Below are 16,731 nucleotides of genomic sequence, written 5' to 3' on the forward strand. Positions count from 1 at the left end.
TCCCTTCCAGCAGATGGAGACAGAGACTTTTTTTTTTTTTTTTTTTTACAGCCAATGGCATATAACCTGGCATAGTACCTGCAGTCCCTCAGTATTACTATGCACCCAAGCAGATACAGTAAAATAAACAACTTTAACAAATTTTAGAAATTAACCCTCTCGAACGAGCAGAGGAAAAAACAGATATAACCATGAATTTACTGATTACCTCACGGAGAAAAGGAAACCTGTGCCATTCTTCAGACAGTAAGGACAATAGACAAAAAGACAGATTGAGTGGACTCTCAGAAACACACACCCTTTGGGCGGGACTCTGGACTGATCTTTGGTACTACAGGAACGAAAATTAGCAGGTAAGAACCAATTTTCCTTTCCCTGTACATACCCAGATCAGTCCAGAATCCTAGGACATACCAAAGCTTCCCTAACCTGGGTGGGACTGTGAGAGTCCCGTTCAAAGGACGCTCTCTCCGAAATTATTTATTTATTTAAGTTTTTTTTATATACCAACATTCAAGACGATAGTCCCATCATGCTAGTTCACAAGAAACAGGGGTGCGATTATAATAAACTTTACAATTTGAACAATAGTGCAGAAAAGCAGTTACATGTAACAAGGAAATCAATAACTTGGAGTAAGTTATTGATTGGAGTAAGTAATTGATTAGTAATTTCTGGTGCCTAAACGTCCAATCTGTAGTAAATGGCAAAGGTATGCAAAGATTTTCAAGTTGCCGCCCTGCAAATCTCTTGCGGGGAGATTAGCTGACATTCCGCCCAGGAGGCTGCCTGGGATCAGGTTGAATGAGCCCTTAACCCCTTCGGGATAGGATGACCACAACAAATGTAAGAGGAGCCAATGGCCTCCTTCAACCAACATGCAATCGTGGCTTTCGATGCCTTCTGACCCTTCTTAGCACCATTCCACAGTACAAAGAGGTGATCCAACAATCTGAAACTGTTAGTAATCTCCAGGGACCGCAACAAAGCACGTCTGACATCCAAACACCTGAGATCCTTAGCATGAGGTGCTGTAGGATCCAGATTGGGAAAAGCCAGAAGTTCCACTGATTGACTTAAATGGAATGCCGAAACGACCTTAGGAAGAAAAGACGGAACCATCCTCAAGGAGACCCCCCCGAATCGGAGATCCGTAAGAAAGGCTCCCTGCAGGACAGGGCTTGAGGTTCAGAGACCCTTCTGGTGGAACACATAGCCACCAAGAAAACCACTTTCAGAGTGAGATCCTTCAAAGTAGTCCTTTTTAGAGGCTCAAATGGCGCCGCACACATGCCTTTGAAAACCAAATTAAGACTCCAAGAGGGACATACCAACCTAGAAGGTGGCTGCAAATGCTTCACACCCCCGAGAAAATGCAACACATCCGGATGTGACGCCAGAGGCTTCCCATTAATCTGGCCTCAAAAATAGCCCAGGGCTGCAACCTGAACTCTTAGGGAGTTGAAAGACAAACCCTTTGTCAATCCTTTCTGCAGAAAAGTCAGGGTCTGTGCCACCTACGCTCGCTTCGGATCAACTTTGTGGACAGTGCACCAAGACTCGAAAATCCTTCACACCCTGACATACGCCAGAGAAGTGGAAGTCTTTCGAGCCTGGAGCAGCGTAGAAATAATATCCACAGGATATCCTTTCTTCCTTAGCTGCCGCCTCTCAAAAGCCGCTAGACAAAAGCGATCTACCTGATCTAAAAATATGGGACCCTGACGAAGTAGGTTCGGAAGATGACCCAGCCTCAAAGGACCGTCTAGCACCCGATTGACCAAATCCACGAATCAAGGCCTCCGAGGCCACTCTGGAGCTACCAGGATTACCTTTCCTGGATGTACCTCTATTCTCCTGACTATCTTGCCCACCAGAGGCCATGGCGGGAACACGTAGATCAGAACATCGCTTGGCAAGGGAAGAACCAGGGCATCGACCCCTTCCGCTGATCACTCCCTCCTGCAACTGAAGAATCACAGAGCTTTGGCATTCTGTTGAGTCGCCATTAGATCCAAGTGAGGAAAACTCCATCTGTTGGTAATGAGATGCATCGCTCTTTCCAAAAGCTTCCATTCTCCTGGATCCACCTGCCCGAGGCCGAGAAAGTCGGCCTGCACATTGTCAGACCCCACGATGTGAGAGACTGCTATCCAAGACAGATGCTATTCCGCCCAACACATGAGCATCTCCGCTTCCTAGGCCACTGCTCGATTCTTGGTCCCCCCTTGGCAGTTGATGTAGGCCACTATCGTCGCATTGTCAGATAGGATCCAGACCTGACAGTTGCGCAATAGAAGTAAGAATGCCTGAAGGGCTAACCAAATTGCTCTCATCTCAAGGCAATTGATGGAGCACGATGCTTCCTCCGATGTTCATTGACCTTGGACTGCTTGGGACTGACAGTCTGCTCCCCAACTGGAGAGGCTGGCAACGGTAGTCACCACCATCCACTGAGGGACCTCCAAATCTACTCCATGGCTCAAGTGGTGGCGAGAAAGCCACCATGACAAACTGGACCTTGCTGACCCAGTCAACGGCAGGGAAAGATGAAACTGTTCCGACAGCGCAATAGTAGCGCTTATTGCATTGGATGCATATGAGCAAATGCTCAGGAAATGAGTTCCAAGACAGATGCCATGGAGCCGAGAATCTGGAAAGTAGTCCCAAACTCTGGGCATTCGGGCCTATAAAAGACTCCACACCTGGGCCTGCAACTTGAGCATGTGCTGCTCCATGAGAAACACCTTCCCCGCTCGGGTATTGAAACGTGCTCCCAAAAATTCCAATTCTTGGGAGGGCAGCAGCTGGCTCTTGAATAAGTTCACTATTCAACCCAACGATTGCAAGCGGTGCATCACTATCTCCACCGCCTGCTTGCACAGGCCTTCCGACTTTGCTCAAATCAGCCAGTCGTCCAGGTATGGGTGAACAAGCACACCCTCCCTTCCTGAGGGCCGCCACCACCACCACCATCACCTTGATAAAGGTCTGGGGAGCGGTTGCCAAGACAAACAGAAGGGTGCAAAATTGAAAATGCTCCCCTAGGACCATGGAGATACCGCTGATGGTCCTGACTGATCCCAATATGCAGATATACCTCTGTCAGGTCCAGGGATGCCAGAAATTCTCCTGTTTGAACTGCTGTGATGACGGAACGAAAGTCTCCATTCAAAAATGAGGAACTTTGAGAGCAATATTTACTTTCTTTAGGTCCAATATGGGTCGAAACGCCCCGTCCTTTTTTGGCACCACAAAATAGATGGAATAACAACCTGTTCCCTGCTCCTGCGCAGGAACCAGAACTATGGCCCCCAGCCGACGCAGTCGATCGAGAGTCTGAAGCCCGACTCGCTGCTTTCACGTAGTGGCACAGGGAGAGACCATGAAGAGATTTCACAGCAGACGAGCAAACTCTAAAGCATAACCATGTTTGATCATGCTTAGACCCACTGGTCTGAGGTGATCTTGGCCCACTCCTCGTAAAACTGAGAAAGGTGACCCCTGATCACCGGGACCAAGGAGTGGGCCAGCCTCGCTTCATTGAAAGGGCTTAGCTCTGCCAGCACCCTGACTGGAGCTATCCCTGCTCGACCTGCAGGCCTGAAAGGACTGCGTCCAGGATTGCGGCCTTCCTGAGGCCTACCTCTGACCAGTCACCGGAGCCCTGCTCTGCCTAAACCACCTTTGCCCACAAAACAGGAGCAAGACGGAAAGGGACCCTTGGAGCCCTTGGGCTTGTCCTCTGGTAATTTGTGGACTTTATTCTCTCCCAGTAGCTTGATCAGCTGGTCTAAATCCTCACCAAACAGGAGCTTGCCCTTGAATGGCAATACCCCGAGCTGAGCCTTAAGAGGAAACATCCGCAGACCAGCTCCACAACCACAGAAGCCTTCTGGCAGAAACCGCAGAAACCATCGACCGGGACGAAGTACGAATGAGATCATAAAGGGTGTCAGCACCGTAAGCCACCGCAGCTTCCAGACGCTCTGCCTCCTGAGACTCAGCGGGTGACACGTCCGCCTGATCCTGTAACTGCTGCACCCATCTCAGAAAAGCCTGAAGCATAAAACTGCTGCAGACAGTCACCTGAATGCCCAATGCAGATGCATCTTAAACAGACTTTTGAGGTAACTCCAGATTCTTATCTTGCACCACCATCCTGGTGGTGGAAGTCGCCTTCAGAGCGACGACTTCCACCACCAGGATGGTCATCCTCTGTGTCTGCCGACACTGAGGCATCCACCTTCGGAACCCGAAGCAACTCCAAAGTGTCCACGGGCAGCGAATATAACTTGTCCATAGCTCTGCTCACCTTCAGGTCCATCTCTGAAGTATCCCACTCCCGGACCACCAATTGCTACATCGTCTTGTGAAGGGAAAAGTCTTGGTTGGGCTCCGCAGGCCCGCCATGACAGGGTCCACCTCCTTGTGGTTCGCATCTACATGGGGAGCTGCGATGCCCAATTCCACCAGGATCTGTGGGATCAAGGGACCCAGAACCTCCTTGTGGAACAGACGAAGCACCTGGGGATCATCGCCCTCCACAGCGGAGACAGACTCCATTTCCCCGGACGGAACCTGCGGACTCCGCTCAGGATCAGTGTCTGAGGCACCAACCTCCGGTGGCACTTCCCCTTCAGATGCATCGAAGAAAGCCCCCTCCAAATTTCCAGGTTTTGGAGGCACCTGGACCCAGCAAATCCTCATGGCCCCCAGGGCCCCGGAGAGCTTAGACCTCTTCACCTTCAGAGGATCGGTGGCCTGGCGCTTATGACAGGGCCACCCTGTGGCCTCATGGGCAAGGAAAGCTTTGTACATTAAGAGCACAAACTCGAGTGAAAAAGGGGGAAAGGAATCTATATCCTCCTCCAGAGGATCAGACTTCCCTCTCAGATTGCTCCCCATGGGCTCCTGGGCCTCATTGAGGCTTAATTCGGCCGGGGAAAGCACAGGGGGAGATCCCCTCCCCCTGCTACGATCGGGGCCTTAGGCGCGAATGACCCCAAAATGCGCTCAGTGGGAACGGAGCTGCAGCCTCACACTGAGCAGCTTTAGAGCCTCCCGACCTGCGCTGCCGTGGAGATGCTGCCATGGCCCCCCCCCCCCCCCCCAGATGTGCCCTCACCGGAGGTGAAGCATCAGACACAGTGGCTTGCACGCGACAAGCGCGGAGAGGCCGACTCACAGATGGAGCATCGGAGCTCACAAGACATGCCGCGGTGACCACGCGGGTGGAGGAAGCAAGCGGGAGAAGGAACAGCGAAAAAACCAACCAACCCCCGAAAAGCCTCACAGCCCAACTGAAAGGAGAAAACAGGAAATCCAGTCCCCAGCTGCCGATCAGACCTGCCTTCCTCTGTTTTCTTTCTTTTTTTTTTTTTTTTTAACTTTAGAAGAAAGAGCTACAAACAACACAGAAGAAAACAGAATAGCTTAGCTGAAGAGTGGCAGAGGGATCCTTCTTGGGCTCCTGGAGGTCAGGGAACTGGACCACCAGTTTTCACCTCCACTAGGTCACCAAGAGCAGATTTGGGTCCCCAACCCCTGTTTGTTCAGCCCTACAACCAGGAGGGATGGTCCCACCAGGACCTGACAACCTCTTGGGAGGGGATCTGTTGTCAGCACCCTAACAAGTCGCAGACTTCCAGTCCTTTTCTATGTTATTTTTTGTTATTGTTCGAGGTTCAGAAATGCAGGTTTTGTACCTCTTCCATCTGCTGGAGACAGAGAAATACTGAGGGACTGCAGGTGTTATGCCAGGTTATAAGACATTGGCTATAAAAAAAAGTCTCTGTCTCCATCTGCTGGAAGGAAGGAAAAACCCAGGAGTCTGGACTGATCTGGGCACATACAGGGAACTCTGGCTGATTATATCGCATGAACAGGCTTTAGAACTCTGCATGCACATAAAGCAACTTAATGATTGCAAGTATATGTTGACAAAACCTAGTAAATGAATGGATTAGCTATAAAAACTGAAATAAATTATTTCCTAATATCAGCAAGGGCTCGGTATTTCTAATAGCTTTGCCAGCTTGTAAGAGATAAATGCCTTTCCTGAATTTTGGGCAGCTGACCACTAGAGGGAGGTCCAGAGAAGACATTGGAAGACAGAAAGGAGATGTTTCTCCTGGGCAAATCTTTCTAGGAATTGTAGTTTCAAAGGAATCTAGCATGGTGGTGGATTTCCAGGAGGAAGTAATTAGGGAAATTGACTGAAGAGCAAATAAAGTAGATAGCTGGCAGAGAAGCAGTCAGAAAGAAATGGGCTGGGACACCATTAGGAAGACAGAGCCCAAACTATGGACCAAATAGTTCAAAAGCCAGTAAGCTGCTTGAGAATTTCCATTTAAAAACCCTGACAAGCTGGCCTGTTTGAAGTTTTTAGCAGTTTGCCAGTGTAAAGAAGCATGGGCTGTGTTCTAACAGAAGGAAGTTATACTGGTTGGCATTTAAACCCTTATATGAATGCCTGAGATGTCTTAATCATTTAGGTTGAGTTGTGACCTGTAAATAGACTTTTGGAGTAGAAATAAAGAGAGAAACTGTGCTTGCATTTCTTCCTCTCTGGGAAGGGGAGAGAAGTAAAATCCCCACTCCAAAGAGCTTATGGAAGGGAGCACAATCTCACACAGCTAAATGCATAAGGACTTTCAATCATTGCTGAAGCGGGCAAGAAATTCCTGTAAATGCACCCTTTTTATTTATTTATGTATTTATTATTTGTAGAGTTTTATATACCGTTATTTGGTAGAGCTATCATAACGGTTTACAAAATATGCAATTAGCATACAAAATATGCAATTAGCATACAATCAAATGGAGTTAACATGGTAGTTGGGAACAGTAGAGTATTGTGAACAGGAAACATTTTTTCTTAGTAGTTGAATAACAGAATAGTGAGGAGAACATTTTCAATGAACTTAATGAATCAAGTGAGAGAGCAGGGAGGGGTGAAAAAGGAGGGTACATCAGGAGAGCATGAAGAGGAGGATTATGCTTGCGAGTTCTGTTGACGGCTGGGATGATCAGGTGTCAGATAGTTAGAATAGAGTTTGCGGAATAAAAATGTTTTTAGGTCTTTTTTAAATGTTTTCAGGATGTGCTGGGTCCTCAGTTCTTTGGGTAGGGTGTTCCAAATTTTGGGGAAAGCAATGGAAAATGCTCTCTCGCGCATAGTTGAAAGATGAGCGTCTCTTAAGGTGGGGATGTTTAAGAATCCTGCGTTGTTTGAGCGTAGGTTTCTTTGTGGGTTTTGGGGGGTTATGTTTAAGCCTTTTAGTCCATGAAGATCATCATGATAAGATCTAATTAATGCCGGCTAGCAGCAAATCTAAAATAGCTGGACTAATGAAGTAGTTGACATCCTATTATGTTTAGAAACTTTCCCTTAAGCATCCTACTTATTTGTAACAAAGCCGCTTTTTCATCCCCTTCTCCCCTTAACCAACCCCGCCCTACCGGCTTTTCACCCCACTAACACATCTCACCATGCTTATATTCTGCTTTCTCCCAAATGATATTTATACATGTTTTCCCCACTTTGTTCAATGTTAAGTCAAGATCCTATCACTGCTTTTCCCAAGTTATGTTTATCCAGGTTTCTCCACCTTGTTCAATGTAAGACAAAACTCTGTCATGGTTGTTTTTTACTGGTTGCAATGTAAACCGAAGTGATAATTAATCCTGTTAATTGAACTTCGGTATATAAAAGTTATAAATAAATAAATAAATAGAAAGTCCTTGGTGTGGTATTAGCAACACACAGAAATGCTCCAACACCTGGTTGTAAACTCAGACACTGCACTGAATGAAGAATCACTCTTGGGGCAATATTCAAACTGCCTGCACTGGTGCAAACACCGTGTGTTACGAATACAGCTGCTAAGTAGCTTTACCGTGCCCTGACTATGACACTTCCCTTCCACCAGTAAGCCCCACTCAGAACTCTCCTTATCTCTTCCCTGGTCTCATGACTCAGCCTGTCTTGCAGCCTTACCTTTGGTTCCTTGTTCTGGTCTCTGTCTTTCTCGCTACTTTTCCTCTAGCCTTGCCTTGGGTCCTTCAAGCCTTCTGCTCCTAGTCCTGCCTTGCCTTGAGGCCATCCGGCCTGCTAATGAGACTTTCAGTGAAGCATCAGAGAGCAGCTTTACTGGACATAAACTACACACACAAAATTCAGATACTGAGTCTAACTTTTGTGCACAAGACCTGTTCCAAAATGCTGTGCCTATTATAGATAATGTGATGAACGTAGGGGAACTACGTACTTCTGTTCTGCCATCTTGCCATGCAAGGACATGTTCAATAACCTTTACAAATTCCTCTCTGCCCTTTCAGCCAGAAAGAATTGAAAAATCCACAGAACCTCTGTCAGTTGCAGCTAAGCCTCAGCTTCTGGAAAACCACCACTCCTGCAGAACCAGCTCAGAAGGGACATCCTAGCTCAGGAGAGGCTCCAGCTCCAGATGTCTGGACCCAGGAAAGCCCTGCCTCAGACACCCAGCACTCAGAAGGAAGCACTGTTCACACCCTGCGCTCAGCCGCCAAGTGCCATGTACCAGATGCTGGCCCTGTTGCCTCGCTTCAAAGAAACCCTGTGCTAGTGATTACACTTCATCCACCCTGCGCCAGTAGTCCAGTCTTCCAAGGATCCTGAGCCAGGGGCTCCGAGCTCCACACCCCCCATATTAGGGTGTTGACCCTTAATGCACTCTGTGCCGGTGGTTCCATCCTCAAAGGCTCCTGAGCCAATAGTCTTACATCTCAGTCACCCTGTGGCACTGGCCCTGCCTGTCAGACACTAACTCAGTAGGTCCCTTTATCCAGCTCTGATACACTTCGCCCCAGAGAGGGCTCCAGCTCTGATCCAGTTAGCCCAGCAGAGGACTCCAGCCCTGAACAAGTCAGCCCAGTGGAGGGCCCCAGCTCTGCTCCGGTACGCCAGGAGAGGGCTCCTGTCCACAGTCAGTCCACCTAGGAGGCACCTGTTCACTGCCAGTCTTCTAGTCGAGAGTGGTCATCTACCCCCAACCAGTCTGTCAGCAGGTGGCATCTGCCCACAGCCAGTCTGCCCAGCAGGGGATGCCTGCCCTGACCAACAACTTCCCAGCCAAGCCTCGCCTTGCTCAACCCCCATAGAAGATGGGACCCAGGAGGAGGGGGTCTTAAAGGAGGAGTAGTGTTCCGATTTCAGCTGCTATGCAGCCTTACTGTACCCTGACTATGACAACTCCCTACCAGCAGAGGCCTCTAGCAAGCCCCGCACAGAACTATCCTTACCATCTCTTCCCTGCTCTCATGACTCAGCCTGTCTTGCAGTCTCCCCTCCACCAGGGAACCTCAATGAGCATACTCTCCAGGCTGGCCAAGCTTCTCCTCTCTGTTCTTGCCACACTCTGGTCTCTGCCCTATGTAATCTAGCCCTGCCATAGCCACCTTGTTGGTTCATAGAGTTACCTTTGGCTCCTTGTCCTGGCCTCTGTCTTTCTCGCTACTTTTCCTCTAGCCTTGCCTTGTGGCCTTTGGGCCTTCTGTTCTTAGTCCTGCCTTGCAGCTTTTGGGCCTTCTGCTCCTAGCCTTGCCTTGTGGCCATCCGGGCTTCTGCTCCTATTCTTGCCTTGCCTTGCGGCCATCTGGCCTTCTTGCTCCTTGCCTTATCTGTCTTGTGGCCTATCAGGCCTCATTCTGTTACCCAGTGGCCTATGGGCCATATGCCTAACTGCCTTCAGGCGTATTCATTCTGTGTTGCCTTGCTCAGCCTCTGTTCTGTCTTGTTCCAGTCCTGTCCTGTCTCCATCCTGCCCTGTCCTAGTCTGGTGTTCTTGCATCCTGTCCCTGTTCTTGTCCTGTGTTTGCTCAAAGACCCTGCCTTGCTTGGTCCAACTTGTCTACAGCCTTGCCTGGTCCAGCCTGTCTATAGCTTCTCCAGAACCAGCCAGTCCCACAGCTTCACCAGATCCAACTAGCTCATAGCCTTGCCTGGTCCAGCCTGTCTGCAGCTTCGCCTGGTCCAGCCTGTCTACAGTTTCATCTGGTCCAGTCTGTCCAGAGCCTTGCCTAACCCTGTTCATTGCTTTGCCTGATCCAGCCTGTTCTCAGACTTCCCATGTACTGCTGCCGCACTGGATTCCTACTGGCCCCTAGCACCCAAAGGCCCAATCTGTGGGGAAGGGGGCTAGCTAGGGTGAAGACTGCCCTATGTCCTATCCTGCGCTACCCCTCACGCGATGTTCCCTGAAAGGGAGTATGTAATACTCTGAGGTTTGCATCAATAATCAAAGCAAAATTACGCACGTCGTTTTGCTTTGATTATTGCCGTGGGTAAAATAGCTATGATATCTGTGTCTGCCTCTTGTGGAGGGAAGAATTTAAAAGAACATTACACATGTAGATTTGAAAATGCAACCTGTGTGTATTATTTCCCATCCCACCCCTAACATGACGTAAACATGCTCTCGGAAAAGCCTCCTAGCATTGCTACGAGGTGTGTTGATGCACAGGAGGTGGACTTCTTTGAACACAAAAGTCGCCGCATCTCAAAAAAGATATAATTGCGATGGAGAAGGTACAGAGAAGGGCGACCAAAATGATAAAGGGAATGGAACAGCTCCCCTATGACGAAAGACTAAAGAGGTTAGGACTTTTCAGCTTGGAGAAGAGACGGCTGAGGGGGGATATGATAGAGGTGTTTAAAATCATGAGAGGTCTAGAAAGGGTAGATGTGAATCGGTTTTTTACTCTTTCGGATAATAGAAAGACTAGGGGGCACTCCATGAACTTAGCATGTGGCACATTTAAAACTAATCGGAGAAAGTTCTTTTTCACTCAACGCACAATTAAACTCTGGAATTTGTTGCCAGAAGATGTGGTTAGTGCAGTTTGTATAGCTGTGTTTAAAAAAAGGATTGGATAAGTTCTTGGAGGAGAAGTCCATTACCTGCTATTAATTAAGTTGACTTAGATAATAACCACCGCTATTACTAGCAACAGTAACGTGGAATAGACTTAGTTTTTGGGTACTTGCCAGGTTCTTATGGCCTGGATTGGCCACTGTTGGAAACAGGATGCTGGGCTTGATGGACCTTTGGTCTGACCCAGTATGGCATGTTCTTATGTGGTTCTCAAATGAGGGGGTCATAGGATGATGGTGAAAGGGGATAGGTACACGCAGGACTAATCAAAGTAAACATTTCTCTACAGAAAGGGTGGTGGGTGGAAGGAAGAGACAAGGAAAGCATGAAACAAACACAGGGGATCTCTGAAGGAGTGGTAGGGTTTCAGTGCGGATGAGCAGACTAGATAAGCCGGATTATCTTTCTATCATCATATTTTTATGAGTAAAGGAATACACATTATAGAAAAGCTTGCATACTGTTACTCACACTGATAGTGGGAAGTTTTCAGAAAACCGATTTACTCGAGTAAGAAGCTTTCCGGGGTGGGCTTTCAAAATTGCCCACCCCGGATGCACAAACATCTAGCTATGCCTGTTAATTAAAAACAATGCTAGTATTATAAATTACGGATGTGCATTTGTATGAAACGAAACAAAACAGGAAATGCCCTTAAAATTTGCTTTAATTCATTTTTATAATAAAATTTTTTAAAAACATTAAATTTTGTTCATTTTCATTCCTTTTATTTTTTTTAAATTTTTGGCCACCACCACAAAAAAAAAAAAAAAGAAATACTCCCAGGCTTCCCTTCCAATCTCCCCGATCTCGCAAACCTTCTTACTTACATTTCTATTTTTCTTCACAGATCAAGGGTGATCCCTGGCCACTCCTGCCCCACTGGTGGTATATGCTTAGACATAGCACCGGCAGATCGCCAGTTACACAAGCCATGCAGAAGCAGACATGCTGGGCCTGGATCGCGGTAGGATGCTGCCATGATCTGGGCCACAAGAAGACTACTATTTCAGGTTCAAGGGAGTAGAAGGGATAAGGATAAGGATAGGGATAGGGTTGGGGTGGGGTGGGGCCTGACCCTGGATAGAAGGCAATTAAAAAAAACGGGAACCGGGTGCAGGGAGTAGGGGAGGGGATGAGGCATGACCCCGGCCCTATCTTGTTTATAAATGAAAATGCTGCCAATCTGAGGAGTGGGGGGAGGATCAGCCCAGTAGGGCCGAGCCTTTGAAACTGAAATAAAAAGAAGGAGACAGTCTGGATTGGGCCTGTAAACCGTGATTTTTTTTTTCTTTTTTTAAAGCACTACTTAACTTTGAATATAGCCGGTTATTTGCAAAGTTATCTGGCCACAGAAGGCCTGATAACTTTAAACACAGCCGACCCCCTCATCTCTCCACGTATTAATTGCTATGTTTATTCCCACAATGGAAATCCATATATCATTCATGTTTTTCTAGATATTAATATTTACTATTATGTTTATAGTTTTTTTGTACCTATCTCATCCTATGTCACAATCTGTTACTTGTAAATGTTATCCTACATTATTTATTCACCCTGTTCTATGTAAACCGATACGATGTGGAAACGGTTATCGGTATAAAAAAAATCCTTACATAAAATAAAGTTATCCAGCTTCCAGTAGCCATATAAGTTTGAACAAGGATATTCAGTGGGATGGTTATCCTACTGAATATCAAGGACAAGTTTTCTGGCTAAACCTAGCTGGACGACTTGTCCACTAAAAGACCTACTGAATATTGGCCTGAAATACTAAAGTCGAAAGCCATAATTACACCAGGGATGTTTTCCTGTATTAGAAACTGTCTTATGAAAAGAAGTCATCTTGATTTTTGGGAAAAGGGAAAAAAAGGTGAGCAGTGGTCTCTGAATTACATTCCTGCAAGAGCCTCTGTCACTGGGCTAATGAAAAGAGATTTTTTTTTTTTAAAAGACATTTCCTCTTCAGTTCTCTGAGGCCATGCATCCCCTGCTTTAGGCCTTATATAGGAATGGGCGATTACCAGCAAGAACAGATAAGCATATTTACCATATTCATCAGCCACGCTGGGGCGTTTGCTGCCTCCCGGAGAGCGCATGACATCCGCGCTGTACATCAGGTAACTGTCGTACTCATCGCCACCATTGGCATCGATAATAGGGACGTCAGGAATGATAGGAACTGTGAGAAAAGATCAGAGCGCACTGGTTAAAGATCTCTCCATGAAAGACAGCATTGGGAGGACTCTGGTTAGCTCTTTCCCGTCATAACTCGGACTGCAGACTTCCCCTAGTGTGGTGCGCCCTGCTTGGAAAGATACAGCCAGTGGCCAGGATCAATATAACAGAGCTCTAGGAAATCTCCCAGTCTATGGTGGGGTGGATCTTACTGGTGCAGTGCAGACCAGTGGCACAGAGGTCTCGGGGACTCAAAGCAAAACCTACTAAGGATTTTGCAAAGTCCCATCAAGCTCATGGTCAGCAGTTGCAAGGGGCCCATGTCATCTTGTTCAGAACGAAGCTGAGCCAAAAGCATAAAGCTTTCATAGAGTTAATTGGAAATTAGCCTTAATGCATTAATTCACAGCTCCCTCTATTTACCTGGCCAAATCGGTGTTAAATGATGTGAATGTTAAGACAACTAAAGCACAGACCTAGGCAGTGCAGATATCCATCCTTGCCCCTGCCTATAGGAGCTCTTTTATTTTATAATCTCCCATCACGCAGCACCTTTTAAAACTACCTTCCAGCAGACATAGTAAAGATCCTCACAGAGTATCATGGCCAAGCGGAGCACCGGGAATAGGTTTTATTAATCTTTTTTTTTTTTTTTTTTTATTACCCAGCAGCATACTCCTGCTCCTTTCTCCTTAGTCGGAACAAGGACTGGCATCTGGTGCCATGAGCATTCATTTAAGACTATTTGGTCTGGTCATTGCAGTGACAGTCCTGGGCCAGAGGCCATGCGTCAGGGCTCCTTCTGGAACTCTACTATAATGGGCTCTGAATCCGGCCACTAGGGGTCACCCTTAGGAAATTACCACGTTTCCCCTTCACAATCCTGGGGGGGGGGGGGGGGAGGTGTTTGTGAACACTACCTCGGCAGCATCCCCAACTCTAGAGAAAACGAAAGACCCAACTCAAGGACTGAACAGTGAATCTTTGGCATGGCAGTGCTGTCATGGGTCAGCTTGTTTTTCTCACTTAAGGAAATGCAAGCTTATATATTTGCATATTCAAATATACCTTTGTTCACAAAGACTGATGAAAGCTGATCACAGAACTGAAATAGGCTTTTTGAATAAATGGCTTTTCCTAGCGTGTAGACAGATGGACTCAGGACCAGTGGGTTATGCTCCCCTGCCAGCAGATGGAGACGGACCAAGCTGATGTCACAGTATATCTTCTCCTGCAGTGACACCAGCCTGCCAATATTCTCCATCTCCAGCAGATGGTGGATGTGCATCTCCCTAAGGGGATTGCTTCAGATTTTGGATGGAGAATTTAAAATGGAATAAGGAAAGCCCCATTCTCCTGTGGTCATACGTGGGAATTTTTGACTTCCAGTCACCCTGAAATTACCATGGATTAGCAGGGGGGGAGGTGGGGCAACTGCACAGTGGGACCAGATATTCACAAATTTGCTCTCAAACACTCTTACATGTTCACACTTACTTTCACTGCTCATTCTCTCACATTCTCACATTTCCATTTACACCTTTACTTCTGCCATTCTCCCACCAACACACACACACTCACTCACTCACATCTCTCCCTCTTCCATATACACATGCCCACTCACTTTCACACCCATGCTCACTTTCACACCCATGCACTCAGCTCTCTCCTACTCACCGCCATACACTCTCAGATCTCTTCTTCCTACACAAATACACACTCACTCATTCTCACAGACATGCTCATTCATTCTCTCCCCCCCCCCTTTCAAAGCACACTAGCAACAGCAGACTCTAACTTGGGCTCCTGGAGCAGCAGCAGCCTCTTCCTTCTCCTCCTGTGCTGCGGAAGTGGACGCTGCCTGTTTCTTACTCCTCATTTGATGCACGGGCAGGAAATCGCAATGTTGATTGGCCAAGGCAAACAGGATGGGGTGGGTAAGTGGCTGGATACAGGAAACAGGCTGTGCAGGAGCAGATGGTGTCACAAAGAAGTGAAGTTAAGAGTTAAAAAGGTCCGGAGATGGTAGAAATCACTGTCGAGTTCTTCCTTTTTCAGCCGCGCAAGACCAATGACGTTCCTTTCTTTTTTCCGGGTCCAAGCAGATTGGTTTTGCTGCAGCACCCGGAGATTTCCGGTATTGGCCCGGAGACCTGGTAATTCTTTTAGAATTCCGGAGTCTCTGGGCCAAATCCGGAGAGTTCCCAGGTATGCCTGCGGTGATACCAGATGGTCCCTCCCCACCAGTTGAGAATTCCTGAGGTGATTTCCATGGTCCCTCACATGTGTGCCTTGGTCCGGTAGCTGGGTTTCCCGGTGTGGACTTAGCTGACTGTACAGCTTAAAGGCAGCAGGGGCAGGAGGCTGAGCGTGGCGATGAAGGCACATGCTTTCTCCCCCCACAGCTGGAGACTGTCTCTGTACTCAACAGGTAAGCACTGAGCTTGGGTAAGTTTAAAAAAAAAACCAAAAACAAACCGTAAAGGCAGAGGCAGTGTAGGGGGTTTTGCAGGACTTCCTCCGGTCTCCGTGCTTGGCACGCTGTTCCGACATTCATTCCCGCTCCTTTTGGGGTTAGGGGAACTGGCAGCCTGATGGGTTGAGTGGCCCCGGTGGGCTAGGCCCCGCAGTTAAGCTTTTTGCCTGCGTGCCGCATGGTAGGCAGGGGTGGTGTTTTTGCGCGCTTCTGTGCGTGCTTTACTGCCCTCTACAGGACGTTGGTGTGCGCAGTGTGTTGGCTCTGCACACGGGCTGTGCTTTCAGTTTCGGGTGCGTCTTTTGCGTGCACAAATTTTTAAGCATTGACAGTGCACCCAGGCTTTGGCACAGTTTGTGCGTGTGCTTTTTGCGGCACCTAATTTTTATGCGCTTGAAATTTTTTCAGCGCGAGCTGGCTGGACGCACATTCTCCGTTGCCTGTGCACTGATGGCGCCAGTGAGCAAGAAATCTAAGCGCCTTTCTCTCTGTGTTGCCTGTCATATTCGGGCATCTCAACCTGACGTGTCTTCTAATGTGTCAGCGCTGTTTAGAGACTCAGGGAGAGTTGTCTTCCTCTGATTTCACTAAGCCTGGATACTCCCATCCTGATAATGGTCTGGTTAAGGATCTATCTGGAGGTATGCCAGATCCTGGGATTTTCTTGACTGATTCCTCCACAGGAGATGGCAGTTCAGTGGGCACCGCGCCAGTTCCTTCTGGGTTTAGTCTGGATCCAGCTGCCTTTTCTTGGGTGGAGTTTTTTTCAGGGTTTGCAATCCTTTCTTCAGGGACAGTCCTCAGGTTTGCCCACTCCCGTCAGGTCGGACCCTCAGCCAGTGGCCCCCTCCCTCTTCCAGTCCTATGTTTAAGCGCTGGAATATGCCTCGGTTCACTGCTGGTAATCCTAACAGGAACTCGGATGGCACTGATGATGAGGAAGATCCTGATGCCCTGGAAGATGGGGAAATTTCTCCAGGACTGGAACCGTATCGGACCATGCTGTGGTTCTTTCATAGAGATGAACTGCCGGCCCTGATTTCCCAGACCTTATAGATGGCTGGGTGTTCCTGGTGCCGATTCCATGTCAGAACCGAAGAAGAATCTGATTTTGGTTTCCTTGTGTAAATCCTCTTGTTTTTTTCCCTGTTATGGATG

The 16,731-nt window shown here is 47.7% G+C and overlaps 1 protein-coding gene across 6 annotated transcripts in view; it reads right to left on the reverse strand.

The window, feature by feature from the left end:
* ITGB4 (integrin subunit beta 4) overlaps positions 1–16,731 on the reverse strand; it is a 131,719-nt gene that overhangs the window by 15,720 nt on the left and 99,268 nt on the right. For all 6 annotated transcript variants that reach the window (XM_029600498.1, XM_029600500.1, XM_029600499.1 and 3 more), the window contains one exon: positions 12,970–13,101. In XM_029600498.1, coding sequence (XP_029456358.1) covers positions 12,970–13,101 — 132 coding nt within the window. The remainder of the gene's footprint in view (positions 1–12,969; positions 13,102–16,731) is intronic.

This window comes from Rhinatrema bivittatum, chromosome 4 (assembly GCF_901001135.1).
Source record: "Rhinatrema bivittatum chromosome 4, aRhiBiv1.1, whole genome shotgun sequence".
Taxonomy (NCBI): Eukaryota; Metazoa; Chordata; class Amphibia; order Gymnophiona; family Rhinatrematidae; genus Rhinatrema; species Rhinatrema bivittatum.